Here is a 15,143-nt window from a genome sequence, read left to right on the forward strand (position 1 = left end):
AACTCAGCGGGACAGGCAGCAGTTCTGGAGAGAAGGAATGCGCGACATTTCGGGTCGAGACCCTTCTTCAGAAGAATCCGCCCCCGCACTCACATATCGAGCTTGAACTATTCTGCGGTTCTCAGAAGTTCCACTTCAATCGTGTACGTAAGGGAATGAGGCGTCAGTTAACCTTCCTGTTTAAACGCTGTACGGCCCATTTACGACCTCCTGTGATAAATTCCTCCAAAGACCTTGAAGTGGACGAGTGATCGTTTCCCCGCCCACCTCCTTCCTTCTATTCAACCTACCCTGCAAGCATGGGATCTGCAAGAGCGCGTTGACTTCCGCACACTTTACAAACAGAATTTGCAGCTTTGGAGCCAGCATGCACACGCCAGAGTAACCTCGGAATATCTGAGTTTTCATTTTTCCCCCTGGTAATTATACAATAACATGCTGCACATATTGAGCACCTTTGGAATATCTGAACTTTCATATTATATCTGGTTGTTACACATAATGTGTGCAGGAAGGAACTGCAGATGCTGGTTTAAACCGAAGATAGGCACAAAAAGCTGGAGTAACTCTCTGAGTAACTAAGTCAGTCTGAAGAAGGGTTTCGGCCCGAAACGTCGCCTCTTTCCTTCGCTCCATAAATGCTGCCGCACCCGCTGAGTTTCTCCAGCATGTTTGTCTACCTTCGGTTTTCCAGCATCTGCAGTTCCTTCTTAAACAAGCTGGAGTAACTCAGCGGATCAGGCAACATCTCTGGCGAGAAGGAATGGGTGACGTTTCGGGTCGAGACCCTTCTTCAGTCTGACAACACATGACGTGTTGTACACAAAATAACCTTGGAACATCTGAGCTCTCATGTTATTTCTGGTAAATTATACGATGCCATGTCGTCCACAGAACAAACTTGGAATATCAAAGGAATATTCCAACCTTGGAATATCTGAGCGTATATACATAACACGTTTTGACACATGGTAACCTTGAAATACCTGAACTCTGTGTTCCTGGTCACCATATAATATAGAATAACCTTGGAATGTCTCCATCTGAGCTCTCTGGGAACCATACAATAACGTTGCACACACCGAGTAACCCAGGAATATCTGAGCCCTCACTCCATTTCTGGTTACCATACAATAAAGAATAACCTTGGAATATCTGAGCTCTCTGGTAATTATACAATACCATTTTGCACACACAGAGTAACCTTGGAAAATCTAAGCTCTCGTGTTATTTCTGGTAACCATACAGCAACATGCTGTACACAGCGAGGAGCCGTGGAATATCTGAGCTTTCCCGACAGCTACAACACATTATGCTGTGTGTGGCCAGTGTGGATGCGGACACGCCACAGCCCTGCTGACAACCGGGCTGCACACACACACACAGTCAAGCCCTGACCGCATACCAACACAGTTGCGTCACCTGATGCAGCCAGAAAGCTCCATAAACTCTTACCTTTAAACTTTTTGGTTCAACAGGAGAGGTCGGTGGGTCGGGGCGGCGTGATTCTGTGCGTCAAACCCCCGCGGGCTGTACCCCGTGCGGCTGGGTCGGAGCCTCCTTCAGCTGGTGTCCAGTGGTGGGGTGTGGACCGGGGCCTCACCCCTCACTCAGATCGGAGCTGTCCGCCAGAGAAGCTTCACCAGCCGCGGGCAGATGGAGCTGCAGCCTGGGCCTGGGAGCGGGTTCAGGCCGTCGAGGCTGCGGTGTGTGGCGGCCCCGCCGGTTGTTCACTGTCAGGCTGCGCCGCTCCCACCGTCGTCGCCGCCGCTGCCGCTGCTGCTGTCCTGTCCCGCTCGGCACCGCGCATGCGTCGCCAACCCCGCCCTCACCGTGCGCGCGCGCCCCCGGGTCGTCATCCCCCACCCTGAAGCGCGCACGCCCCCGCGTCGTCATCCCCCACCCTGAAGCGCGCGCGCCCCCGCGTCGTCATCCCCATCCCCACCCTGGAGCGCGCACGCCCCCGCGTCGTCATCCCCCACCCTGGAGCACGCACGCACGCACCCGCGTCGTCATCCCCCACCCTGGCCGCGAGCGCGCTCCCGCGTCGTCATCCCCCCCCCCGCGCGCGCTCAGCCCCGCCTGACGTCACTCAGTCCCGCCCCGCGCGCCCCTCCAACGGCAGCGTCCCGCCCAAACTCGGGCGCGCGTCGCTCCCGCAGTCAACATTCCCCCATCGTCGATCTTTGGTCAACCCTCCCTCCACCACATCCCGGGACCGCAGCTCCCGAGTGCGCGGGCTGATGTCGCAGGCATTCCCAGCGAAGGCCAAAGAACCTGGGCAAAAGGCTGCCAGACAGACAGGTGTTCCAGCCGAAACCCCGACCGTGCTCCACCTGGGAATGCAATGGCACAAAGTGAACTGGCGCACATACATAGAAACATAGACAATAGGTGCAGGAGTAGGCCATTCGGCCCTTCGAGCCTGCACCACCATTCAATATGATCATGGCTGATCATCCAACTCAGTATCCCATACCTGCCTTCTCTCCATACCCCCCTGATCCCCTTAGCCACAAGGGGCACATCTAACTCCCTCTTAAATATAGCCAATGAACTGGCCTTGCTAGTTATGATAGAAACAGAAAAATAGGTGGAGTCTAGTAGGCCGTTTGGCCCTGCGAGCCAGCACCGCCATTCAATATGGTAGACAAGAGTGTTGGAGAAACTCAGCGGGTGCAGCAGTATCTATGGAGTGAAGGAAGGAAATAGGCAACGTTTCTGGTCGAAACACTTCACTAAAATCAGTACCCCGTTCCTGTTTTTCCCCCATACCCCTTGATTCCTTTAGCCCTGAGCTAATCTAACTCTTTAAAACATCCAATGAATTGGCCTCAGTCCACTGGCTTCTGTGGCAGAGAATTCCACAGATTCACAACTCTGGGCGATGACGTTTTTTCACATCTCAGTCCTAAATGACGCACCCCTTATTCTTAAACTGGTACTGGACTTCCCCAACATCGGGAACATTTTTCCTGCATCTAACCTGTCCAATCCTTTAAGAATTTTATATGTTTCTGTAAGATCCCCTCATCCATCTAAATTCCAGTGAATACAAGCCCAGTCGACCTATTCTTTTATCAAATGGCAGTCCTGCCATCCCGAGAATTAACCTGGTGAACCTACACTGCACTCCGTCAATAGCAATAATGTCCTTTATCAAATTAGACCAAAATTGCACACAATACTGCAGGTGCGGTCTTTACCAGGGCCCTGTACAACTGAAGTAGGACCTCCTTGCTCCTAAACATAAATCTTCTCGCAATGAAGGCCAACATGCCATTAGCTTTCTTCACTGTACCTGCATGCTTACTTTCAGTGATTCAGATAATAATCTGCCTTGCTGTTGCCACCAAAGTGGATAACCTCGCATGTTCTTGCCACCAAAGTGGTTAACCTCATGGCGGTGAAACTGCTCCACATAAAATAGTGGAGTAACAGAACAGTACAGTGCAGGAACAGCCCCTTCAGTCCACAACTTTCTGTGCAGAACATGGTGCCAAAATAAATTAATCGCCTCTGCCTGCATTTGAACCATATCTGTGTTCCTGTGTATTTAGTCTTAAGCGTCTTAACCCAAAACATCACCTATGCATGTTTTCCAGAGATGCTACCTGACCTGCTTGATTCAAGCACCTTGTCTCTGTTTTGCCCATCTAAAAGCCTTTTAAACACCACAATCAGATCTGCCTCCATCACCATCCCCAGCAACACGTTCCAAGCTTCTACCACCCCACGTGTCAAAAAACGTGCCCCACACATCTCCTTTAAACTTTGCTCCTCTCTCCTTAATAAGACAGCAATATCCCACAGTGGTGCCTTAACTGACTAGTTAATTTCTTCCAATAGTATTCATGAATGGACAAGCATTGGCATCAGAATATGTTGAAGCATCTGTGCAGCCCTCAGCTTGATTTTATTCATATACAGCTCGTCAGAGCCATCACATCTAACCCAAAGTCTGACCAATGTTTTAAATTGGAGCATAAAAACCCTGCTCTTGTACTCGATGCCCTGACTAATGAAGGGCAGCATCCAATATGCATTTTTCGCCACATGATCTACCTGCACTGCTACCTTCCAGGATCTTTGAACTTGTGCACGAAAGTGCCCAGTTCCTCAATACCCTCCATGGCACCAACATTCATGTTCTAGCCATATTGGTACTCCCAAAATCTGTCATAAGATCATAAATGATATGAGCAGAATTAGGCTATTCGGCCCATCAAGTCTACTCCGCTATTCAATCATGGTTGACCTATCTCTCCCTCCTAACAGTATGAGTTTGGTATTCCGAAAAAAGCAAGGAATCATGGGATTTGTCAACGGTCACTCGCGATAAACATTTGCGGCAACTATGCTGCTGCATGTATACAGATCTGCGGTTCATCCGTAGTCAGGATCGAACCTGGGTTTCCGGCGTTGCAAGCACTGTTGAATTGCTACTGGACTGTCTACGTCTCCTCCCGAGTGTCCCATCCCTGTCCGGGGGTAGCCGGAGATGTCTAGGGTGACCCTGGACTGACGGGACACTGACCCGGAGCAGTGGAGTTAGCGCTTCTTCTCCACGCTGGCTGTAAGCCTGGGCTGCCACTGCTCCGAAACCAGTTCTCAAGAAGGGTCTCAACCCAAAACGTCACCTATTTCTTTTCTCCAGTTTGACCTGCTGAGTTACTCCAGCTTTTTGTGTCTATCTTCGGTTTCAAACAGCACCTGCAGTTCCTTCCTACACATTATGTTTCCCATGCTTCTTGGTAACATTCACCAAGGAAGCCATGCCTTCAAATTGCTTATGCAGTTTTCTGTACATTTCTGGCAAATTTGCTGTTTGACAATGATACAACAGCTCGAGGTGTTTATCAGATACAGATCTTATCTGATCATCACAGAACTTAACCTGTTCTAACACCAAGGTGTTACTGACTTTATCTGGACATTGTTTAAATTAATACTCAGAGCACAAATGCACATTGGGTCTTTTCTGTAGTTGGAATTGTATGATTGTAGTTGAACACGACTCAAGGCTTTCAGGGATGATCTAGAGCTTGGGGGATCATCCGCATGCTTTTTAATGAAATAACAGCTATTATTCTGAAAAGGGTTATTGGAAAAAACATTTATTATATAAACAAACCAGTCTCTTGGCATTCAGATGTCCGCACCCAACGTCATACAGGGACAGACAAAGACACATCTCAGTCGTTGACAGAATGTAATCGTTGTTACAAGTCCACAAACACCCAAGAAATTTGCAGGGCTTTGTTTTGAGTGAGATTGTGGAATAGTTTTCTCCCCATGACCCGAATTATTTCTTGGCATAAGTGATCTTCATTGCATGCGATGGTGTAATTCTGAATCCCTGCAATGCATCGCGAGCAGCTCCAGCCTGCCCTTCATTTTCAAATTCAACAAATGCTATGTCATGGCGCCCTGGAACCAAACGCACCTCCTTGAACCCAGGGAATCTGAAAAGTTTTTAAAAAAAAGTAAGTTAATACGGATATGACAAATATTTTGAATGCTAAAGATTGATTTAGTAGATTTAAGTCAATGTGGAAGTAATCAATGGTTTAAATAGTTTTACTGAACAGCAATCAAGCAGAAGACATTAAGTGAAAATTCTGTCTAATGTTGTGTAAGTCTGAACAATAACTAACCCCTGCGGGAAACCACTATATTCTCATCCACCCCCAAAGTAAAATCAAGTTACATTTATAATCAATAAAATAAATGATCCATGTTATTTGACTACAGCAAAAAAAAAAAAGAAAATGGCTTTTCCCCCAGTTTCTACTTACTGATTAAACAGCATAGATAACATCATCTCATTGGTCTCTTCAGGCAAATTTGTCAGAAACAGAATATAGTTGGGTGGATTATCTGGCACCTTTAAGGAAGAAGATAAGATTGAAAACTTAAAACTTTTGTTTAAAATTGGACTAAAGTACAAATACATCAAAAATCATATGAATATACTTAAAATTCAGATCAAAAAGTGAAGAGGGTTGGCAAAAGATATTCAATTAAAAATATTGTTATGGAAACTTTAAAACGGCACAGATGTAACAAGCTTGAAGTAAATCTTTAATGGGAGACTTGCACTAGAACAATGATTCAGCCATTTATAACATGCATTAACAACTTCGATAATAGGACTATGTATTGTTTAAAGTTTGATTGATGATTCAAAGAAAGGGCTATGTCAGCGACAATGGATCTGCCACATTGTTCACGTGTGACACTCGACCCAAAGCAGACACAATCAAAACTCATGGATGTGTTTAAAGCTTTCAATATTCAAGAGAGATTCAAGAGACATTTATTGTCACACGCACCAATTGATACATTGAAATTTGGGGTCACCATACAGCCATACGAATAAAAAAAGATAGACTTTTAGCACACGATAGACTTTAACATAAACATCCCCCACAGCAGAATCAACATTTTCCACTGTGAGGCAAGGCACCAAAGTTCAGTCATCCTCCTATGTTGTTCACCCATGGTCGGGGGCCTCCCGAACCCCCCGCAGTCGCCGCTGCAGGCCGCCCGATCATCAGGTCCTTTTGCCGGGATGATGGAACTTCGATGTGGGAACGGAAAAACATTCTCAGCGGCTTGGACTTCCGAATCGGCCACTTCTTATCGGAGACCTCGGCTCCCGAAGTCCACAGGCCGAGCTGGATGGAGATTCACACTGGCGGCCCTCGGCAAAGGGATCCCAAGTCTCCGCGATGTTGAAGTCAGCGCCGCGCACGGCTGGATGCTCCACAGCTCCATGATGTTGAAGCAGCAGGCCCAACACTCTGGAGCTTCAAACAGCGATCCCAGGAAAGGCATCGCCCGCTCCGCGATGAATCCAGTGCTGCGCCGTTGCTTAAGCTCCTGGTCGGTCCCCGGCAGGGAAGGCCGCGCCAATCCAGTTGGTAGGCCGAAGGGGGGGGGGGGGGGGGACACTCGAAGAATAGTCGCATCCTTGCCAGGAAGCGACTGAGAAACGATTTCCCCCTTACCCTACGCACCTCCCCCCACATAAAAATATTTTAAAAACTCCAACACATACTTTTTAAACAGACTAAAAATTTAAAAAAAGATAGAAAAACAGACAGATTGTAGGCAGAGGCTGCCATCATGCGGCGCAGCTAGTGGCCATTTCATGAAGAAGTGCAGAATATACAGTGGTTCCCAGGAGCCTCTGACTCCAACTGCAGTGTAGGACTGTTGGACTGGGATCAAGAACATCAGGAGCATGCCGTCAAAGGCTACTTGGCAGTAAGAGCTCAAAGTATCCACCCATCTGCCATGTCAGGTACCACCACATCCCATTGTTGAGAATGGAACTGCAGAAAACTTACCAACTATTACCAAATGCCTTGCAAGATCAGAATCTAAGTTTATTATCTCCAGGAGTTTCAATTATAACAGATTTTGTTTTTTTGTTAATTACTTACCTGCTGAGCTGTTGAAGAGGTTGTTTGGTTAGAGTTTGCAGTTGTCTGTGTTGTTGCCTAAAGGTAAGGAATCATTGTAAGTTGTGAACGATAAATGTGAAAAACTACCGATCCCCTTATCCCCACCCTAACGACTAATTCTTGTTTTTCATTTTAATCTGAACAAAATAGTTAATCAATACATACAGTTTAACACTGCCTTGCATCATCAAGCAAGGCAGTCTGATTAATGAAATCTCCAAAACATTGGAATGAAATAACATTTCATTCTCAACTATGAATTCTAGTGTTCCAACGAAAAGATTAAAATTTAAGCAGCAACCATGCAGAATAATTGTTTCCATTGCAAACACAAAATACACTTATTGCTTTTACAAATTTGTTGACAGACTATCGCTAGACTTGGCAATAAACTACGTTACAAAGGTGGCTATTGTCTAATTAAAGCATCCAATACATTTAAAAATAAATCGAAATTTTAAATTCTAAAAATTGCCTGATATAAGACAAGCCTTCTTTACCTGATTAGCTTTTTTGCTTACAGCTATTTGTTCTTGTGCTTTGTTCTTTTTCTTTTCTTTTTTCTTTTCTTTATCTGCAAAGGTGCCCCTCATTTTTGAGACAAGATCTGAATCAGTTTTTGCATACTGAATACGCTGAGGAGAATAAAGTAGAATATGCACATTTCAGCAAAATGTATCATTGGCAATACAGTGATAGGAAAGTGAACATTTTGGGAAGGTGTGTTTCTGTGTTGAAATGCACTTTTTGACATTAAAATCTTTCCTTCATAAAACAAAAAAACAAGTTCAAAGAAAGCTATATAAACCACAAATTGATATTAAATTGTCAAAGACACTTGTTCCACCACATGCCCCATTTACCATCACTAAAATGACCAAAATTATTAAGAATTAACCATTAGGCCAGTGTGTCAAAATAACCAAGTTAAATTGTGAATACATTTTACACTAGTAATCTCATCCCAAAAGTGGGTATACTTTTACCTGGTCAAGATGCTGCCTTGACAATAATACCCACATTTATTGTGGAAAATAAATGCCAGATTTGCCAGCAATCCCCACATTAAAATAAAATCTGGCATCTCCTTTTTATTCAATCTACACACCAGGACTGCAATACACACCTGACCAAATATAATTTTAGTCACATTAAAAGAGCTCATTCGCTAAAATGGTGTGGAAGTCTGTTCAAATACCAATTTGTTCAGTTCATTAAATTAAGAAATACTACATCAATACCATGATAATTAATAAAGTAGCAAACTTGGGACATTAGGCCTGTCTCATCACATGATCATTGGAAAATCTGTCACAAGCTGTTAGTTTGTGCCCCACTCACAAGATGGTGGAAAAGCAGGAGAGCTGGTAAATAGGGCAAAACCATTCAAAGATTGAGATTCGGATATCACAAATGGCATTTTCTTAGCTTCTTATCTCCGTGGATAACAGCCTAACGCCATTTTAATCGCTGGCAGATTACAAGTGATAATCCTGAGGCAGCTAGTCATAAGCTTCCAATTGCAATGAAAACCCATAACTACAAGACTACAGATCACATGTCAGTAAATGGGGTCAGCAATGGACAAGATGCCCCAAAGACCTATGCGACTTTACATTTTTAAGCAATTATGTCTTTAACTTACCATAGGTTTGCCATAAAATGGAAATCCTTGTATTTGTCGTAATGCACTCGTAGCACAGATTATCTCTTTAAAAATTACAAAAGCTTGCCCTCTCATTTTCATAGTTTTTAAAGCTACGATATCAACAATTTGACCAAATTGAGAAAACAAGGCGTACAGTGCTCTCTTCAACTCTGCGGAGAGAAACAAGAAAGGTTAATTTTTCATTTTAGTCCCTTTCGTAAATGATTTTCATAACATTATCAAGACTGAGCAATGTTAATAAGACGACAGCTTTTAAAATAGTGTACGTTTTGGAAACATACCATTTGACTGATCTCATTGTAATAACATATGTACACACCATTTCATTATCAATACATATTTATGCCTTACATTACCCTTGGTACTTCTTCCTTTTAACACCACCAATTTAATCAACTGTGTTTTAATAAACATAATGCAAGAGGACAAGGAATAAAATAAGTTGTTAAACGATTACTTGACCAAATGGTCATATAAATGTCAAATTCTCAGCTTCAAGCGTAAAATAAAATTTGAACAGAAGTAATGACAAGAGGGTAGACACAAAAAGCTGGAGTAACTCAACGGGCCAGGCAGCATCTCTGGAGAGAAGGAATGGGTGACGTTTCGGGAGTGATGTCGGTAGTGGGTGGGGCTGAGATAGAATGTTGTTGGAGACAGTGAGACTGGTGGGAGAACTGGGAAGGGGGAGGGGATGAAGAGAGAGGGAAAGCAAGGGCTATTTGAAGTTAGAGGTCAATGTTCGTACCGCTGGGGTGTAAACTACCCAAGCGAAATATGAAGTGCTGTTCCTCCAATTTGCACTAGGCCTCACTCTGACAATGGAGGAGGCCCAGGACTGAAATGTCAGATTGTGAATGGGAAAGGGAGTTAAAGTGCTCAGAAATCAGGAGATCAGGTAGGTTAAGGCGGATTGAGCGGAGGTGTTCAGCGAAATGATCACCGTGCCTGCACTTGTTCTCGCTGATGTACAAAAGTTGACAGCGGATACAGTAGATGAGGTTAGAGGAGGTGCACGTGAACCTCTGTCTCACCTGAAAAGACTGTCGGGATCCTTGGATGGAATCGAGGGGGGAGCTAAAGGGACAGGTGTTGCATCTCCTGTGGATGCAGGGGAAAGTACCTGGGGAGGGGGTTGTTTGGGTGGGAAGGGACAAGTTGACCAGGGAGTTGCGGAGGAAATGGTCTCTGCGGAAAGCAGAAAGGGGTGGAGATGGGAAGATGTGGTCAGTAGTGGGATCCCATTGGAGGTGGCAAAAATGTTGGAGGATTATATGCTGTATGCGACAGCCAATGTGGTGGAAGGTGAGGATCCTTGTTGCGAATGAGAGGAGGGGGATCAAGAGCAGAGCTGCGGGATATCGAGGAGACCCTAGTGAGAGCCTCATCTATAATGGAAGAGAGGAACCCCCGTTCCCTAAAGAATAAGGACATCTCCGATGATCTAGTATGGAAACCTCATCCTGGGTGCAGATGCAGCGTAGACGGAGGAATTAGGAATAGGGGATAAAGTCTTTACAGGAAGCAGGGTGGGAAGAAGTGTAGTCTAGATAGCTATGGGAGTCAGTAGGTTTGTAGTAGATGTCGGTCAATAGTTTGTCTCCTGTGATGGAGACGGTGAGATTCAGAAACGGTAGGGAGATATCGGAGATGGTCCAAATGAATTTGAGTGCAGCAGTGAATGACAATAGGAGTTTGGCTCTGAAGAGAAAAACTCATCAGGATTGCTCTGAAAAAAACTCCTGTGTAACAGTCTCACTATTTTTGATGTGCCAAATCACTCAACCACAGATAATGCAGATACATGCAAACAAGTTATACTTTTGAGAAAGCTTCACAACCACTTACCTTCTTTTTTAACTTTATCGTTGATATTGTTTATGTAAATTGTTTGGTTAGGTCGGATATCCATTTTTTGCGTCTTCAAGTTAATTCAGATCCTAGGTTTAAAAAGAAATTGCTATAACTAGGAATATAATGCATGGGCAAGGAGAAATATTTAAAATTATTGCCAAATGAAAATTGTGAATTGATAGAAACATAGAAACATAGAAAGTAGGTGCGAGAGTAGACCACCAGGTCCGTCGAGCCCGCACCGCCATTCGCTCATGGCTGAACACTAAACAGACACACTTACCACAAACAGTAGACACAAGACACAGAACACAAGACACTACCCTCCCCTTTATACCTCTATCACCCCTCTCCACCCCAAGAACCTCGTGATCTCCTGGGGGAGGCAAAAAACCGGATAAAAACCCAGGTCCAATTCGGGAAAAAAAACCGGGAAATTCCTCTCCGACCCCAATCCAGGCGATCGACACTTGTCCAGGAGATCACTCAGGTCTTACTATACTAACCATACCTAGGTCCATATCCCTGCCCTGATGTATTTATAATCTAGTATCACTGCAAGTGTGATGGAAACACAATTAGTGCCTTCATTAACAGCTAATTAACTTCAGATTCCAATAGTACTATCCACACTCTGCAACTTTAAATTGCCTTGTCTTTTCTTCTTTTATATATTCTGACAATTTTGGCCTGTAACATGAATTGTTTCTTTTTGACCTGCTGAGTATTCCGTGTGTCTGCAGTGTTGTGTTATTTTCACTCTATTAAGGAAGAACATATCAACATTTGACTTGTTTGGTTTAGTTCAAAGATACATCGTGGAAACAGGTCCTTTGGCCCACCAAATCCACACCGACCAACAATCACCGTACACTATTTTTATGTTATTTCACCTTTGCATCGTACACACGAGGGCCGATTTACGGAAGCCAATTAACCTACACACCTGCATGTCTTTGGAATATGGGAAGAAGCCGGAGCACCTAGATTTGATCCATGCAGGCACAGAGAGAATGTACAAACTATGCACAGACGGCACCATAGTCAGGATCAAACCCAGGATCTGTGGCGCTGTGAGGCAGCAGCTCTACCGTTTTAGACTCAAATATATTAGACAATCAGCCAATCTAGCATCGCATTTCCAGCGTTCACTGTTTATTATTTTTACCTACTGAACCTTCTGAATTTTATAGTCGGCAGGGCAGTACTCTGCATATCGCCAACTTGGACAATTTTTACATTTTTTCAAGCCAATTAATTAATCCAATTAACCTACAAACCTGTACGTCTTTGGAGTGTGTGAGGAAACCGAAGTTCTCGGAGAAAACCCACGCAGGTCACGGGGAGAACGTACAAACTCCATACAGACAGCGCCCTAGTCGGGATCGAACCCGGATCTCTGGCGCTGCATTTTGCTGTAAGGCAGCAACTCTACCGCTGTGCCACCGTGACTGATATTTTAAATATCACTTCTGCCAATATCCCACTTCTCTCAGCATTTGTCAACGCACTTACTTTTCACTCAATTTTACTACTAGACAACTCGGTCATCTTTTCATCTCTTGGGAAAAATTCCTGTTTGACTTGACAGAATCAAAACAAGTTCTCCGTGGCTCAGATGTCAAAAATCAGAGGGTTATGTCTCAAAATAAGGGTAACCATTCAGGACCACTCAAAGGCTGGTGAATCTTTGAGGCTTGCAGGCCTCTTGTGCAGTGAATCCCAGTCAATGACTACATTGCAGGGAGCATTGAATAATTTATTGATCACCAGAGGAATCAAGGGATAAATGATTTGTGCAGGAAGTGGCCTGAGGCAACTGAGTAGTCACAATATTAAACTGCAAAACAGACATGAGGGGCTGATTTAGCTAACCCTGCTTTTAAACATGTTTTTAAACCTATCACAAACCAGATCATCCTGCAAACCAACCTCCCTTCCATTGACTCAATTTATACCTCACATTGCCTCAACAAGGCCAGCAGCGTAATCAAGGACAAGTCTCAACCTGGTCACTCCCTCTTCCATCAGGCAAAAGTTACAGGAGTGTGAAAACACACACTTCCAGTTTCAGGAACAGTTTCATCCCAGCTGGTGTCAGGCAACTGAAAATCATCCTACCACAACCAAAAAGCTGGTCCTCATCTACCTCATTGGAGACCCTCGGACTATCTTTAACTGGGTGTTACCTTATATTGGATTGAATCCTTTGTCATTCAGACCTTTCGGTCTGAACGAAATGTTATTTCGTACCAAACGTTATTCCCCTTATCATGTATCTGCACGCTGTGAATTGCTCGATTGTAAGTGGGAGTTAGATGTGGCCCTTGTGGCTAAAGGGATCAGAGGGTATGGAGAGAAGACAAGTACGGGATACTGAGTTGGATGATCAGCCCTGACCATATTGAATGGCGGTGCAGGCTCGAAGGGCCGAATGGCCTACTCCTGCACCTAATTTCTATGTAATCATGTTTACACTTTCCACCGACTGGATACACCCGACAATGAACTAAACTAAGTACCGATAGAGCCGGCGGGGCTGCACCGTCACCGTGACACCCGCGACGACCCAGAGCCCAGGCCCGGGCCCCCGGACTCAACCTGCTGTGGGACTGAGAAAGCGGCTGCACCACCCCCTCTCTGCCCCCCGCCCGGTGTCCACGTTTCGCCAGGCCCAAAGGGATCGTTGACCAGGCCGCTCTCCCCCATACACAGCCCGCCGGCTTTGGCTCTCCTTTCCTCTCCCCTCCCCGGATACGAGGCCACTCTCCCCTCACATACAGGCCCCCGGGCGATGCCGATCTCTCCTTCCCCGGTCCTTACCAGTCCGCTCTCCCCTCACACAGCCGCAGTCCCCCCCGTCGGCGCTGGCGCTGGCGCTGCCGCCTCTCCCCCCCTCACTCACTCACTCGGCTCCGCGCAACACGACTGCCCGCCCCCCCGCCCGCTCACTGTCGGCGCACCGATGTGACGTCCCGATCGGCCATCGTCATCAATCGGCGACACAGGATCTTTGCTAATAGAAACCAAAGGATCCTTGATAGAAACATAGAAACATAGGCAATAGGTGCAGGAGTAGGCCATTCGGCCCTTCGAGCCTGCACCACCATTCAATATGATCATGGCTGATCATCCAACTTAGTATCCTGTACCTGCCTTCTCTCCATACCCCCTGATCCCTTTAGCCACAAGGGCCACAGCTAACTCCCTCTTAAATATAGCCAATGAACTGGCCTCAACTACCTTCTGTGGCAGAGAGTTCCACAGATCAAGTCAAGTCAAGTCAAGTTTATTTGTCACATACACATACGAGATGTGCAGTGAATGAAAGTGGCAATGCTCGCGGAACAACAAAACAACCAAACAAATTATAAACACAATCATAACACACATATTACTGTGGCAGAGAATTCCACAGATTCACCACTCTCTGTGTGAAAAAAGATTTCCTCATCTCGGTCCTAAAAGATTTCCCCCTTATCCTTAAACTGTGTGACCCCCTTGTCCTGGACTTCCCCAACATCGGGAACAATCTTCCTGCATCTAGCCTGTCCAACCCCTTAAGAATTTTGTAAGTTTCTATAAGATCCACCCTCAATCTTCTAAATTCTATCGAGTACAAGCCGACTCTATCCAGTCTTTCTTCATATGAAAGTCCTGACATCCCAGGAATCAGTCTGGTGAATCTTCTCTGTACTCCCTCTATGGCAAGAATGCCTTTCCTCAGATTAGGAGACCAAAACTGTACGCAATACTCCAGGTGTGGTCTCATCAAGACCCTGTACAACTACAGTAGAACCTCCCTGCTCCTATACTCAAATCCTTTTGCTATGAATGCTAACATACCATTCGCCTTCTTCACTGCCTGCTGCACCTGCATGTCTACTTTTAATTACTGGTGTACCATGACACCCAGGTCTCGTTGCATCTCCCCCTTTCCTAATCGGCCAATCTTTCCTAATGATGAGGACGACGATGTCCACAGACGCTGCCCGACCGCGGAGTTAGTCCAGCACTCGCTGTGCCCGTTCCTGCAGGTACCTGGCCGATTCCATCGACTTCGGGAGAGGAATGAATGAATGAATGATTAATGAATTATATCTTTATGATGAATGATATCTTTATTGGAATGGAGAGCAGGGGAGAGA

General features: G+C 45.3%; 2 protein-coding genes across 3 annotated transcripts in view; both read right to left on the reverse strand.

Annotated features, from left to right (window-relative positions):
* The window catches only part of LOC129706115 (protein kinase C and casein kinase substrate in neurons protein 2-like), a 60,885-nt gene extending 59,073 nt beyond the window's left edge, over positions 1-1,812 (reverse strand). Inside the window, exon 1 of one of the 2 annotated variants that reach the window (XM_055650105.1) lies at positions 1,456-1,812. The gene's annotated coding sequence lies outside the window, so the exon portion shown is untranslated. The remainder of the gene's footprint in view (positions 1-1,455) is intronic. The other variant, XM_055650104.1, reaches the window with a different exon arrangement.
* Positions 1,813-5,101: 3,289 nt separating this feature from the next.
* Positions 5,102-13,940, reverse strand: snrpb2 (small nuclear ribonucleoprotein polypeptide B2). The gene is made up of 7 exons (XM_055650106.1): positions 13,819-13,940; positions 10,990-11,081; positions 9,118-9,290; positions 7,973-8,107; positions 7,452-7,508; positions 5,799-5,887; positions 5,102-5,465 (listed from the first exon to the last, which is right to left on the reverse strand). Exons 2-7 carry the CDS (start codon positions 11,051-11,053, stop codon positions 5,306-5,308), a joined length of 678 nt encoding a protein of 225 aa, XP_055506081.1. The 5' UTR covers positions 11,054-11,081; positions 13,819-13,940; the 3' UTR covers positions 5,102-5,305.
* Between the last annotated feature and the right edge of the window lie 1,203 nt (positions 13,941-15,143).

This window comes from Leucoraja erinacea, chromosome 19 (genome assembly GCF_028641065.1).
Source record: "Leucoraja erinacea ecotype New England chromosome 19, Leri_hhj_1, whole genome shotgun sequence".
NCBI classification, from domain to species: Eukaryota; Metazoa; Chordata; class Chondrichthyes; order Rajiformes; family Rajidae; genus Leucoraja; species Leucoraja erinaceus.